The sequence below is a fragment of the Tripterygium wilfordii genome, chromosome 13, assembly GCF_013401445.1.
Source record: "Tripterygium wilfordii isolate XIE 37 chromosome 13, ASM1340144v1, whole genome shotgun sequence".
Classification (NCBI taxonomy): Eukaryota; Viridiplantae; Streptophyta; class Magnoliopsida; order Celastrales; family Celastraceae; genus Tripterygium; species Tripterygium wilfordii.
In genome coordinates, this window is record NC_052244.1 from 3,982,311 (window position 1) to 3,998,195 (window position 15,885).

General features: G+C 34.6%; 1 protein-coding gene and 1 long non-coding RNA gene across 3 annotated transcripts; both read left to right on the forward strand.

Annotated features, from left to right (window-relative positions):
• Positions 1–636: 636 nt before the first annotated feature.
• LOC120012803 lies at positions 637–1,775 on the forward strand. The gene is made up of 4 exons (XR_005471279.1): positions 637–991; positions 1,085–1,121; positions 1,330–1,370; positions 1,535–1,775. It is a non-coding gene; the product is annotated as an uncharacterized LOC120012803 (long non-coding RNA).
• A 5,877-nt stretch (positions 1,776–7,652) lies between these two features.
• LOC120012802 (disease resistance protein RPV1-like) lies at positions 7,653–12,778 on the forward strand. 2 transcript variants are annotated; one of them, XM_038864326.1, is made up of 5 exons: positions 7,653–8,375; positions 8,792–9,905; positions 10,117–10,416; positions 10,930–11,760; positions 11,866–12,778. In XM_038864326.1, the coding sequence occupies exons 1-5, from the start codon at positions 7,858–7,860 to the stop codon at positions 12,493–12,495; spliced, it is 3,393 nt and encodes a 1,130-aa protein (XP_038720254.1). In that variant the 5' UTR covers positions 7,653–7,857; the 3' UTR covers positions 12,496–12,778. The 2 variants fall into 2 exon arrangements, with proteins under 2 accessions (XP_038720254.1, XP_038720255.1); XM_038864327.1 differs by having other exon boundaries at positions 8,006–8,247.
• Positions 12,779–15,885: the final 3,107 nt, after the last annotated feature.

Consider the following 15,885-nt stretch of genomic DNA (forward strand, 5'->3'; position numbering starts at 1 on the left):
GGTGCAAGAACTTCACTGTACTTTCTTATGTGCTTTATTTGTATCATGCCAAGTGCTTTTATTTGTATCATGCCAATGGAATGGACTGATCCAAATATGGACAACAGATAAATCAAAGGTACAATGATAAACATTAAGATAGTTATTAAGTCTTATATAGCATGATCGATATTAAGGGATTTATATATCATAGTTTATACTTTTTTGCATTATGTAAGAAACGCAGCGCTATAAATAAAATAAATCGCGCAAAACAAACTATGGCTCACACAGCGGGATCGAAAAGTTTTGCATGTTTGATGGCTGAAAAGGTACTTCATACTTAAGTGATTGTGAATAATATGTATGTACAAATTTCTGCAAATACTTCAATTTTGAATGATTCTTACCAGGCTAAGGATGGGGTAGAGCCATCACGAGCTCAAATATTTATTGAAACGCATAAGGACCGTAAAGATGGGAGACCAATTGACCAAGAGTCAGCCAGAAGAGTTGTAAGTAATCTTAACTTATTTCAATATACATGTTGGAAATTGGAATGATGTTGTGCTTTGTCCTTGGAATGATTTTTGATTTCTGAAGGAAAAATTTTTACCCTAATTAATGTGTTTAGGAAATAATGTTGGAAAAGCTAAGTCAAACTCCAGACTCTATCGAGCAACCTCCAGAGAGTGTTGCTTGGGAAGGTGATGTGTACTCCCAAGTAATGGGCCCTGAAAGGAATGGTCGAATGTGTGGGGTAGGACTTGGTCCAACTGTAACAAGTTTATGGAGGTCATCAGCATTTGAACAAGGAGAAACTTCAAATTGCAATGCAGCAACTGATGAAACTATCCAAAAATTAAAGGATGAAATGAAATTGATGGAACAAAGACATGCTGATGAAATGAACAATATGAAATCTGAACTTAAATTTTTCAGAGCATGTATGAGTAAGATATTTCCTTCTGAATTTGGAACTTCTGGATCTAATGGAGCATCCAATAGAGAGGTAAATTGTTCTTTTATGGAGCTTGGTATATTAGTTTTTAAGTAACATGCATCTGTATATGTGACAAAATTATATCTATTGCTTTTATGTTAGGTTCCTGATGCATCCAGTCCTCTTGATAAAGAATGAGGTAAGAATATAGTTGGGTGGTATTTTCTTAAATATTGTCCTTTATTATTGAAGAATTTAAGATATTATTAACTCTATTAGGATTGACAAGTATACCACGTTGCTATTGATTTTAGTAGTGCTTGGAGAGACTGTATTTTTCTTAGTTAATACATGGATGTTTGTGCTATAAATTTTGGATGTGTGGTGCATTGGCACCATGTTCGCAGGGTTTGGACTTTGGTACTTTGGGCATGGTTAAAAATTCAAGGTATGCATTTTTGTGCTATTACATATTTTGCAGGGTACTAGATTTGTGGGCATGGTTATGGTTTTATTTGAGGTTTGCATTTTGTGCTATTACATATTTTGTAGGGTTTGGATTTGTGGGCATGGTTATGGTTTTGTAATCACATATTTTTGTGTTATTTTCAGGTCAGATTAAAAATGATAACTTTCAGTTGTGAAGACTTTGCAACAATGTTTTGTGTTCTATTTGGGATGCTTCGGAGAAGATATTTATTATGAGACTAAGCACCAGTGAAAATGATTCTATTTTGAATTTTCTTTATAATATTTGGCTACTCAATGTTAAGAGTTATTTTGTAAGTTTTACCTTTTATGATGTCATGAATTAAAAAATTACCTTTTATTTTACATAGAATTGATTCCTTTCATAGCATGCAAACCAGACTCAAATTTAATGATTTTTTAGTGGTGATTAAAATGGTCATTAAAGATCTCTTATATCAACTATGCAATTAGTCCTGCTACAAATTCAACAGCAAATGTTGCCTGAAGCAAATGTCGGTAAATGGTTGTACTTTTAACGACAATTTCAATAGTCAGTAAAGCTCATAACCACACATAGAATGAACCAACATTTGGTGGCAATAAAAAATGCCAGAAAAGGTTCAAGTTTTAACGACAATTGCAATAGTCGGTAAAACTCTTGAATACATGTAGAATTCAGTCGACATTTGGTGGCAATTGCAAATGCTGGGAAATGGTTTAACTTATGCTGGCGATTCCAAAGGTTTTTACCAGCAATCAAATGAATCGCTGGTAGAACCTTTACCGACGAAGCCTTCACCGACAAAAGATTATTCGCCGGTAAAACTTTTCACGGCTATTACAATTGCCGTAAAAGAACAAAATAAACGCCAGTAAAAATCTATTCTGGTGTAGTGTGAGCAATTAGAACAATAAGTTTCCAAGAGACTTGTTCACAATTTCAGTCTGACCATTGATATGCACATATTTGATCCCACTTTTGTGTATATTTCTATATTCGATCTTGGTATTTTTGATGGAATTGGGTTGATAGTACATGAATTCATCATGTTTTTATTGTAGGAGAGCCCGCGAGAAATTATGAAGTGGAAATCGCTTCAGAAAGGAGTGAATTGGAATTGAGTTTCATATAGGACCTTTTAGGCACAAATGACCGCTCAAGCGGCCTAGTATTCCTCTCAAGCACCCCAGAGAGATCGAGCGGAGCAAAATAGAGCTGCGGGACCAAAAACTGATTTTTCCACCGCTCAAGTGGTCATTTCTGCTCAAGCGGAACTCGACGGACCAATTTTCTGAATTTACTTGGAATTAGGTTTCTTGGTGCTAAAAGATTATTGTAAAAGGGGGGCCACGAGTTTAGGGTTGAACTCACTCTTTTCCTGGGTTTTCAAGCAACAAAACTCCTTCTCTACAAGCTTTTGCAAGGATCCAAAGAATCAAGACTTCCTATCCAACAAAAATTTCATCAATTCAAGGGGGTTTTTTCATCTTCTTTCTATGAATTCTATTTTTGATTTTCTTTTTGTCCCTTGGATGATGGGTTGTAACTAAACTTCTTTGCTAAGGCTTGATGTAGCTTGGCATGAATATTGTAAGTATTTCAATTTAGTGAATGCATAATTTTGGTTCAATGATTCTTATCTTTAATTTTCATGCTTATAGTATATTGTTTGTTTGATTGCCTGATCACCAATTGAATGCTCAATTAAGCTCATCTAGCTATGACTAAGGAATGAACCGAATTCACGTGTGTTAGTGGAATCGGAATTAAAGAGATCAATTGTTGGCTGCCATGAACAAGGTTTAGGGGATTGATTGGTTTCTATAGTTCTTTAGATCGTAATGAGTTATTAGCCTTGGGTTAACGACTACGAACCAAACAGGATTAATCCATTGTTAATAATATTTGTTGGCACCGCAAATGAACGAAGCATCATATTTAAGAAAGAATCAACCCTTGAATCAGAATCATAATTGTGTGTTTGTTAATTGAATTCTTGTGATAGGATTACTAAGTGAAATCATTGTCCTAGTGTTCTTCTCATATTGATATTCCAAAAATGTGAATTTCATTCCTTGTTAGTTAGTTTAAATACATCATTCACGTCTCACTCTTCTTAAATTTTCATTCGCATAATAAGTTAGGTACATTAATTAGATTAACTAGTCTCTGTGAGATTGACCTTGTACTTACATACACTGTGCTATTCGTAAACTCTTGTGCCCTTGCGAGAATTTATTACATCAACCATTTGTTTGAGTATGGTAGGCACTGCTAAAATCAAGTTTAGTACTGGACAACCTCCATAAAATCCGCCAAAAATACCGCTTGTGTGGATAATTCCCTTGATATAATGTTGGTGTTGCATGTCTTTTGCTTTTCTTATCAGTGTCGGCAACTTATTCTCTCCATTTGGACTATGCTTCTACTACTTTTTCAACTAAACACCATTTTTGAAGTAGTGCATTTGCGAACCAAGAAAACAAAATGGGTAATCTTGAACAGGGTATCTTTCGGTCATTTGTGATCCCTTTTCATTGATTATATTCATGTTGAATAAGTGAGTATTTAGGTTTCCCTTCGGCATAAGTGAGGGTAGGGGTGCACATGGGTCAGGTTGGGTCGGGTTTGGAGAGAGACCTCATCCGATCCACATAGGTTCGAGTGAGGGTTCCTTCAACCCTTAACCGACCTCATTTTAGATTAGGTTGGGTCGGGTTTGAAACCATAGACCAAGCAATTAATTTAAGTTAATGAATTGAGGATTAGAATAGAAAACTAAGGATTAAAGAATTAAGGATTAATATAAAATTTTCATATTACATTTAATAGCTTAGGGTTGTGACTAATATAGATAGGACATAGTATAACATGTAATATATTCATATATTACTATATTTATATAAGTATAAACTATGTCATTTAATCCTAAATGGGGTTGGGTCGGGTAAAAACAGGTTAAAGACCCTCACCCGACCCATTTTAAGTATGGGTTAGATATATATGATCCATATCCGACCCTCGTTCACATGGATTAGGGTCGAGTTTCGCGAGTTCGGTCGGGTTTTAAATGAGTTTTGCATACCCCTAGGTGAGGGTTTAATTGATATGGAAGTGCCGCCCTCATCTTCTTGCTTTTTTTTTTAATAAAAAAAAGTGTAAAACGTGAGTTGTCAACTAGTCTCTTTTTTTCTTTTTAAAAGTCGAGACATTTGAAATTTTGAAAAAGTAATGTCTATAATTTTGACAAATTTAAGCTTTACCATTTTATTACTCCATCATGATATGACCTAACAGCTTATGCGTGTCTATATATATATATATATATATATAGAGGCTATAGTACGCACACCCGCACTTGTTAATCCAGCAGTTTATTTATTTGATGATAACAAAGTTTCTATTGTTACGATAGTATCCTAAGAAATTACAAACCGAACCCTAAGGAAAGGAGACACTCGTACTCAAGAAACAAAAAAAAATCAAACAATCACAAGAAAATACCAGGGTGACGACACTTTTGATTGGCTATATTCGTGTTGAATAAGTGAGAACTTCAATATTATGATACTAAGGCTACTATTAATATTACTAGTATTGTGCCCGTGCGATATGCTGGTGAGGTCATTCTTTCTAAATGTTAGTGAGTGAGAAGAAAATTGTTTTTTTCCCTTCTTTTTTGATTCATGAACGTAGAATTAATTTATTCTAAAATCATATCTCACCCGTTCTTCAAAAAATGTTTCTCATGTTAATGTACTTGAATAATCTACCAAAATCTAGTGTATTTTTTTTCTTTGACTACATGAAGCATTTAGGAAAAGTTCTACCAAGTTGTTACAACTACCCAAAAACCCTCATACTTATGGATTTCATTTGAATGAGTAGTGCAAAGAGATTAGGGCAATACGACAGAACACATAAAGCACAGAATTGAAAAGAGAGCACTTACTATATTTCTAAAATGAATCAACAAAAATGACTGAAAATTCAACACTTTAAGTCAACTCCACGAGAAATTCCACAACCTTCAACATTCACTACCCCACATTCAGGAAAACGGCCGGGGAACCAGCATGCAAAGACTTCTGTAATTTGTATGGATAAGTAAGAAGCATAGGACAATCTAGCACGGTTTGTCGGTTTAGAACCAGCACACGAATCCACTGTCCGCACACCACCTTAATCAAACACGTCATATTTCCGTTTTGAAGAATCAACACTGCCTAAAAAAAAACAGTTAATGATGAAAGGGAGATCACATATTTGGTTCATAGTGATGAGACTCCTAGATCTAAAGGAGATCAGTCTCTCTTGATGAAGGGGAAGCCAAGATCCTTGATTCATAATCATGGTGTTGTTAGTTTGATGTTTTGTCTTAGTCTGTGTAATTCGGTGTCGTTTTACGATGTCTGGTGTAATATGTTGTCTTCAAGAAATGTTCAGAGATATCTAGTATTTTGTATATAAATCTCATCTTGTTGTGATATAATACATCTTTATGGTGACTCGAGTGTCTTAATGACTCAAATTCTCTTTCTCATTGGATAAATGAATACAATCCGCTCTATGACCTTCTTCAAAATATAAAAAGTTCACGTTTATATATATATATATGATATTGAGATGTATAATAGAGATACTTATGCGATTGTTATTGAATGGAAAATCTATAAATTATCAAATTCCCCATTTTGTGACCCCAAAAAACCTTAAATTTATGTGACATTAAAATAATCATTGATTAAAAGAACATATGTAGGTTTCACTTCACATTCAATTCTCCACATAAGATAGAGTTTTTTTGAAATAACTTTTTAGGGTCTCAAACATTATTCTAATTTGGGTCTCAAGCATTATTTCAAGTAGTAATATTTGAATAAGTAAAACAAAAAAATCTATTAAGAGATAACAATCTGAGTAGTCTCAGAAAAGCATTCCGTGTGATCCAAAAAGTCTATGGATTCCCTCTTGGTCTTTCATGGCAGGCAAAATCATTAAGTGCGTTGAATACGGTAACAGAAGACTTGTATTAGTGTGTGTTTTCCTCGCCCTTTAAACATAAGTTGTACCCGTTTGTCAGTGTGTTTGCATTACGTTTAGATGCACCTCACCTCACAGCATCATAGTTTTTTATGACACAACAAACATTTTTTGTCAGTAGAACTCATCTCACAATATTACAACTTTTTACCTTGCAGCACCTCATCTCACCTCACAACACTCCCAAAAACTTACAATATATGTTAGATTGTCTCACGTAATCAAATTAGGTCAATTATTTTATTTTAGATTAATGTACAATGTAAACGTTAAGTGATTTTATATTAATATTATTAGTCATCTAATATAACCGTAATTTAGATACGTCAAACGCAACTCACAGCACCGCACCACAATTTTAAAAGTGATGCGCCAAATAACTTCGCATTTGAACTAACCTCACATCACCACATTTTTAGACCTCACAGCAGTTCACAGCACGCCTAAACAGACATAATTTTACTTGTCATTTTTTATATTTTGAGATGTCCCAAAACTAGTGTCATTTTTCTTCATTAATTAATAATTTTATTATTGTGTTTCAAAATTACCCTTGTTACTTTAATTACTCTTGATACAAGGGAAAAAAAGTACCCCCATAAATAAGGGTAGATTTGAAATAACATGATTATTTTGTGTAGTTGAATTGCATTAAATGGTTTCCCCTTAAAAAGTTTGATTTTCAAAGGATGACAAGCAAATTGGGACAGAGGGAGTATTTACTTTTTATTCCGCGTAAATATTCAGATATTTTTGGTTAGCTCCTATCCGATATATGCATTTTTAGACGGGTGTTTAAAGTGTGTTTTGATTGAGGAATTGGAAGAGAATGGAAGGAATAATATTTTTCTCTCTCCCATGTTTGGAGTAGATAAAAAAAAAGGAAGGAAATAAAATTAGTTAAATTTACTAATTTATCCTTATTTTTATGTTAGAGACTTAGAGTCTCATGTTACAAGAATAAAATAGGTTTTTAACATATAAATAACTTAATTAGTCATCATTTCCCTCCAAATGACTCCGTTTTGGGAGGAAGAATTTTGACAAAAACTTAATGAAATATTCCCTCCAATTCCCTTCAAATCCCTCCCCTTAATTTTTTATAAACTATCTAAACAAGGGAATCGAAAAGAAAATTCATTTCTTTTTCTCTTCTCTTCCTCTAAATCCCTCAATCTAAACACTACTCTACTCTGGATCCTAATTTTATATCTTTCTTGATATTGTCAAACCATACTCTCAGCTCTCATACCATATTAAAAGGGAAAACTCTTTGAAATCAATTACAATCATACTCGTCAATTAGCCTAATGTAACCATATCTTCTGTATCTTTGTTGGGCTCTTGTGTGGGCTTGTTGGTGGAGCTGAGAGTATGGTTTGACAGATATTTTGGGGAATCTAAGCATAACTCTCTTTGAATGGGTGCCTGGGCTTCTTCCTTCCTCCCAACTCCTCCTCCTCCACCGCCACCACATCCTCCTCCTCCCCCTCTAGAACCAGAAGCAAAGTATGACGTTTTCATTAGTTTCAGAGGGATAGACACTCGCCACAACATTACCAGTCATCTCTATGCTGCTTTGTGTAGGAAAAAAATTGCAACTTTCATTGATAATAGGCTTAGGAGAGGAGATCAAATATCAGAGGCACTAATGAGGACGATTGAGGTATCAAAAGTCTCCATTGTTGTTTTCTCCAAAAACTATGCTTCTTCCAAGTGGTGCTTGGAAGAACTGGTCACGATGCTCGAGTCCAAGAGAAAGTACGGACAAATTGTTATCCCAGTCTTCTTCAATGTCGATCCATCACACGTAAGAAAACAGATAGGCACTTTTGCACAAGATCTAGCTTGCTATCAATCTCATCCCAATATACAAAAATGGAAGGATGCATTGACGGAAGCTACTAATTTATCTGGATGGGATTCAAATGTCATAAAGTATAAATAATCTTTCACCTTCTTCAATTCGTTCATGAAAACTCTATTTATTTACCTAACTTGACTTATGCTCTGATTTTTTTAATTAAATTTAAAATTGTTTTGTATGATTGCGGTTATAAATCTTCTTGGATTTATAGTACTCTATTTATAATCCAAGAATTAATGAGTTTATAGATTTTATTATTTCTATTTTCTTGGATTTTTAGTTTAACTCACAATAATTATAAAAAAATTGAGCTTTAATGGATTGTTTGTATATGTGGTTCAAAAGAAAATATAGTTGATGGTATGCTTTTATTATTATTTAAGAAAGAAGATACATTTCTAATGGTATAAAACCATATCATTGTTACTGAAAGCTAGATAATAGAACATTAATTAAATCAAGTGCTATATATGAACATGGTTTGCAGGCCTGAGGCTACACTAGTTGAGGACATTGCTAGAGATATTTTGGAAAAACTATCCTACGCCTCTTCAAGTAATATTGAAGATGGCCGCTTGATTGGAATAAGGTCACGGATTAAGCAAGTTGAATCATCATTGAGCACTTGTTCTGGTGATGTTCGGGTCATAGGAATTTGGGGCATGGGAGGGATTGGAAAATCAACTCTTGCCAGAGCATTCTTCAACCATAATTTCAATCAGTTTGAAGGGCATTGCTTTCTTGCAAACGTCAGAGAAGAATCTCAAAAGCGCGGGTTAAACAATCTACGGGAGAAATTTCTTTCAGAAATTCTGAAGGACGCGATGAATCATGTAGATTTTGGCGCTCCTCATCTAGGACTAACTTCATTTACAAGGAATAGGCTTCGCCAAAAGAAGGTACTTGTTGTTCTTGACGATGTGAATGATTTGCATCATTTAGAGTTTTTAGCGGGAGGTTGCGATGACTGGTACTTCGGCCCAGGAAGTATTATTATCGTAACGAGTAGAGATAAACAAGTGCTTAAGAATGGAGTCCATATGATCTATCAAGTCCAACAACTTGACCATCATGAAGCCCTCTACCTTTTCGGCCAATATGCTTTCAAACAAAGGCATCCCATGAGTTATGACCATATTGGATTATGCGACAAGGTAATAAAATATGCTAATGGTAACCCTTTGGCCCTAAAAGTCTTGGGTTCCTTTCTATTTCAGAAGAGCAAGGAAGAGCAGGAAAGTGCACTGAAAAAGTTGGAGAGGACTCCTAACATGGATATTCAAAAGGTTTTGCAACTTAGCTATGATGGACTCGATTATGAACAACAAAATATATTTCTTGACGTTGCATGTTTCTTTAAAGGGAGATTGCTAAATGAAGTTAAAACCATACTTGATGGTTGCGGTTTCTTTACTGAAATTGGAATCAGCGTTCTTGTTGACAAATCTCTTTTAGTTCTGCGGGATGAAAGACTAGAGATGCATGATATGTTGCAAGAAATGGGTCGAGAAATCGTTCGTAGGGAATCCATCCAACAGCCAGGGAAGCGTACTAGGTTATGGGATTCTCGAGACATTTCTCGTGTGTTGACAACAAATACGGTGAGGATCAAATTCATTAACCTCGCATTTATTGCTAAATTTTTAACGTTTTATAGATTGCTTTTCTATATTAACTTACGCTAAGTTTGGGAGGAGGCCGAATTCGCTATAGTTAGAGAGGGAACCTTCCGAACTACTACAAACCCTAGGCTCCTCCCAAGTTTAGCCTAAATGTTGCTTCCTAGCTAATTAATTACTTCTTTGTTTGTAGGGGACCGAGGCACTTGAAGGTATAATTATGTACACTTCTGAGACGACAACGTTAACCCTAGCTCCAACAATATTTAGCAGGATGCACAATCTTAGATTACTTGGAATTAAGAATTATCCTTTTTCAAATGGGTGCAAAGTCCTCCTTGCTCAAGGCCTTGAATTTCTTCCTCATGAGTTAAGGTATCTCGAATGGGATGCATATCCTTTGGCATCCTTGCCCTCAAATTTTCATGCAGAGAATCTAGTTGTGCTTAGACTGTGTCATAGCCATGTTGAACAACTTTGGAATGGAAGACAGGTATGCTAGCTGTTTTATATTTTTCTTTTCTAACTATTGAGACTAATCATTAAACTCACCGTAGTTGAAGATCTTTTTTTTAGCTCACTATACTCCCATACAATAATATATTACACATGTTGGACTATTTTCAAACTTTCCAAACTAATAACTCAATATTTGAAATCGATCCAGTCCAATCACTTGGACAGATTTCTCATCATTCGGACAGTCAACATGTGGGTGTGAGACAAAAAGTAAACAACAATTGTTTTTATTGCTGGTATGGCCCTTGGCATGTTAACTGTCTGGAAATGGCCAAAATCTGCCTGAGTGACTATGAATCAATTTCATATATTGAGTTAGTACGTAGTTTGGAATGATTGAACATTGCATGGCTGAGTTGGAAGATGACAAATCTTTCAATTACCAAACATTGCATTAACCTTGAGTTTGCCAATTGAAGATAAAATGCTAGAAAACCATTAATTTAGATTATGTTACAATTATAATTTTCTTTGTTGGCACATGCAGAATCTTGCCAACTTGAAACATATGGACCTCAGTTCCTCGACCAAACTGAGGAGAATTCCAGACCTGTCAATGGCAACAAATCTTGAAACTCTGCATCTTTATCGTTGTAAAGCTCTGATTGAGCTTCCCTCCTCTGTGGAGCACCTTCACAAGCTACTCCTTCTCAATCTTAGGGAGTGCGAAAGGCTTACAAATCTTCCCACAAACTTTTCTGCTTTGAAATCCCTTGAATATCTTGATCTCTTTGGCTGCTCCGGAATCAAACACTTGAATTTAGGTTGTACCGCAATATCAGTTGTTCCCTCTTCAATAGGATATCTTCCTTCACTTGATACATTGGAAATCTTAAATGATCATTACTTGGACAAACCTCCCTTGTCAATACCTGGTTGGACGTCAAAATTCGTCAGAAACCTTTGTTTATCTAGAGCAGCCATCGAAGAGTTACCAGAAAGTCTTGGCAGCTTATGCTCATTAGAATTTCTAGACCTAAAGGGGAACAACTTCCGACGCATACCTGAAACCATCAAACACCTTACTAAGCTTCGAGACCTTAACTTAACAGACTGCAGGAGGCTTGAATCTTTGCCTCAGCTTCCAATGAATATTGAGAATCTGTTTGCAGATAATTGTACGTCACTACAAGTGGTATCGACTCCATTAACTACAATCAGAGAGGCACAGTTAGTTGGTGATCAGCCTAAATTGTTCTCTCGGATGCAGTTCTCTTTTTGCAATTGCTTCAAACTGGATGGAAATTCGCGCAACAGCATCATCGCAGATGTAGAATTCAACGCTTCACATTTTCGATTCAGTAGTATAAATGACCAGGTATGACAAATTTATATTCACATATCGTGATATGTATGTATATCAGTAGTAGCACATACAGAAAAATGATAATTACGATTTTGATTATGATCTTAATTGATGCAGATGCGGAATTGGGCCACCCATCATGTATGTTTCCCGGGAAGTGAAGTTCCATATTGTTTCAACTATAAAAGCAATGGATCGTCCATAACTGCCAAGCTTCCTCTGCCTCCGAGGAATGCTAAGTTGCTGTATTTAGCTCTATGTTGTGGTGTTGAATTCAAGGACGACTTTCCCAACGACTGGGGATTGATGCTTAATTACAATTGCCATGTAAGATACAAAAATGGCGACAACTTCAATCGCAAGGGATGCTTAGTACGATGGTTCAATTATGAAGGTGCCAAAATTTCCACTTCACACCATCTCTTTTTGAAGTACAAGGAAATTGAAATTGAAGCAGACCACAATGTTGATGAGATTACAATTGAATTCTTCATCTTTGGGAGAAGTGAGGTAGAATATCATAGCAAGGTTAAAAAGTGTGGGATCCATTTGATGTACAGTACCGGTACCTACGCTGACCAGTTGTACTTGAAGCATGGCGTTGTGGATGAAGATGTTACAGAAGCTATGGTAGTAGAAGAAGCTAAAAATGGAGGATGCTTTAATGGGGGCAAAAAGCGTAGAGGATTCAGCCCTGATGAGAACAAAGATGAACTGGACGCTAAGAGATTAAAACTTATGGTTTGATCCTGATCGATCTCCATATGCTTCATTTTATACCTATGGGCGTATGGCCCCTGAATGAAGTGTTTAATTTTGTGCTGGTATTATGTGGTCAGTTGAAACGTGAAAGGCAAAGCTATGCAGCAATTAGTTGGTAATTTAAGTAGGTAAACAATTTAGATTAGTTTAATTTGCAAGCGTAGATCCAATGATGGCAATTAAATCTGTGTTAAATAAAGCAGAGAAGAGCTGAACTTAGCAAGAAAGTTGGGAGATGAATTAAGTTTTTCAGCTTTTAAGATCAACAGTCACTTTTTATCAAGTATACTGTCTTCTCCACTACTTTCTTTTGTATATTATAGCACACACAAAAAAGAAATTGAATGTGATAACCGTAAAGTGGTAATAAAAAGGCATGTAGAAAGAATTTAAGCTCAAAGCCTAAACAAATAATTTTGGCTGCAAAATAGGAAGCAAAAGAGAAGATTATGTTGATAAAGAGAAGGTTTTTAGAGGAATATAGAACATGTAACATTTTACAACTATACACAGGCAAGTAACATTTATTTACAGATGCAAAAGAAGATATATGTCTCATGTTATAGCAGGAAGTAGTTGTTTACAAAAAGAACTCAGAAATCCTGATGATACCTAGATATTAATAGTTGTAATATTTTTTTCATACATAGCTAAGTGCGAACCTTTTTAAGAGTTGTTGAAGTTCTTCACAGTTTAGTTGTTGAAGTTCTTCACAGTTTTTTTGTTGACAGATGTACCCTTTTCATGTCCAACGGCTGCTTTCCAAGTGAGTTCCTATAGGATGGATATATATAAATGTAAATTAAAATACAGTGTAAAGGTCAGACTTAGTCAATCTCATTATACTATGTAAATAAGAGAAATATAATAGTAATCATGTATGATTGATTAGCAGAAAGATGGCTTATTAAGACATAGAAAACATATAGAAAATGGAACAAAGCAATTATAAGTAGAATAGAATTGGTCGTGGTGCTCCGACGCTTCTATTTGGTGGGTCGGTAGCCGGACGACAGTACTCCACCAAACCGGTAAATCTGTGTCATATGTTATTTGTTTTATTATATATATTTTATTGTATCTGTCTGAATACAAAAACACGAGAATTTCATTTGTTAATGTCATCGCAATGAAGGTTGAAATATAAAAATTTCATTTAAACATATATAATATCATCAAAATAGACATAACATCAACATATTTGAAACAGATATAATATGAGCAGATATGAAACAAATAACATATAATCATATTTAGAAACAAGAACGATTTTCACTCATTTTATCAGATCAAATTCCAAATAAGATACGTCTTGGTGCGGTGAGTTGATGGGTGATGGCGATGGTGGCCAGTGCGGTGAGCTTATTATTTAAGTATTTCAGATAAAGGTTTCATTGCTTGTAAATAAAAAATAAAAAATAAAAAAAGGGCGCCAAATGTCAATACCGATCCGCGAATCACACGCAATGCTTTTTCTAGTCAAAAAGTAAATACTAGTCATTATGTTTAAAGGGAAAAGAAACACACACACACACACAATAATACAAGTCTTCTGTCACCGTGTTGTCTGCCATGAAAGGGACGTGAAAGAAAGACCAAAAGGAATCCAAAGACTTGTTGCGCATGGATGGGATGGGATGGGATGTTTTTGTAATATCTATAATGTTAATATTATTGAGAAGGATAACCTTGAAGGGTAATGAATTATAATACGTAATTTATACAATAATTTTAACAATTTATATGTTACCAACAAAAAGTATAATCAAACAGTTATCATTAGTTTAGGAACCAAATCTGTTACCATTTTTTACAAACAGATATTGTACTGTTTAAATTATCTATCAAACAGAGTCTTTTTGCCATCCCGCTGGTCTTCCCGGTATGGTCTATGCGTAGAAAATTCCCTTCATATGATGGTGATGTTGAATGACCTTTGCATTTCTTAGTAATGTCGGCAAATTATTCTCTCCATTTCGTCTTCATTTCTACTACTTTTCAATCAAACACCATTTTTGAAGTAGTGCATTTGGGAGTCAAGAAAACAAAGTGGGTCTTCTTTTTTGATACATAAAAGGTATATGAACGTAGAATTAAAATTTTCTCAAATCATATCTCACCCGTTCATTAAAAAATGTTTCTCATGTTATAAATGTACTTCAATAATCTACAAAATGCATCAAAGTTAATTTAGAGACTCTAGTATTTTTTTTCCTTTGACTATTGAAGCTTTCTAGGTTAAAATACTGGACAAGCTTTTAGGTTAAATCCTACATCATTCTTTGTTCATTTGAATGTATGTAATTTTGTTTTGAGAAAGAAATCAAAACAACTTCAAAGACCAACATAAAATAGAACACAAATTGAAGCACATAAATGCCTAATGCCAAATACAAAGAGTCTATGTATATATGTATTTATTAAAGGTTATAAATTTCCTCTACATACATACATTCTTATTTTAGTTTTCCAATTGTTGTGGAATGTAGTCCATCTTTATGCTGCCTCGGGTGCCTTAATTAGACCTCCAATTATCTTACCCATTTGAGTAAATGAATACAATCCGCTCTATGACTTTCTTCAAAAAAAATGTAAATATATACATATAGATAAAATACTGTGTATATATATATTTACATTTTTAATAAAAAATGTAATCGCATAAATACTGGAAAATGAGAAGCATACAAAGGCCACAGACTATTATTCATTCATGACATGATATTCGATAGTGTCACAGATGCCATAGAGACTAACATTTGAGAAAATAAACAATAAACATATTATGATAAACTTCAAGACAACAGCGTATTCATCTATCTGTAGTGTAAGACAGACCCTCGATTCCATTTATTAATTCATCGGGTCGTTCAATCCAAGTTGTGTACAAACTCTTTACAACACATGCAAATTGCAGTAGTTAGAATTGTTAGGTAATGCAACCGTTTATTCTGAATAACAGTGCATGCATGTTTTCGTTTTGTCGGCGCCCAACTTGTTTCGAACTATATTACACCTAATATGTATATATATGTGTGTGTATGTATAGTCAATGATTTAATTGTTGGAATGAGTGCTAAAAATATGTGATTAATCCATCTATCGTAAATGAGATTATTAATTAATAGACTAAGAGTTGAATGTATTAATGGTGGATGCAAATGTAGTTGTAAAGAGATAATCAAAACACCAAAGCACATACATATATAATTTCTCAAATATGTGATAAATATATATACCCTAAGTTGGGTTTCTAAGAGGTTAAATGAATTGAGTGATTATAATCAACCCATGCAGGTTTAGATCAATTGATCATGATTAATTAATTATCGTGTAAAGTCAAGTACGTACGTACGTACGTAGGATACATTGCGT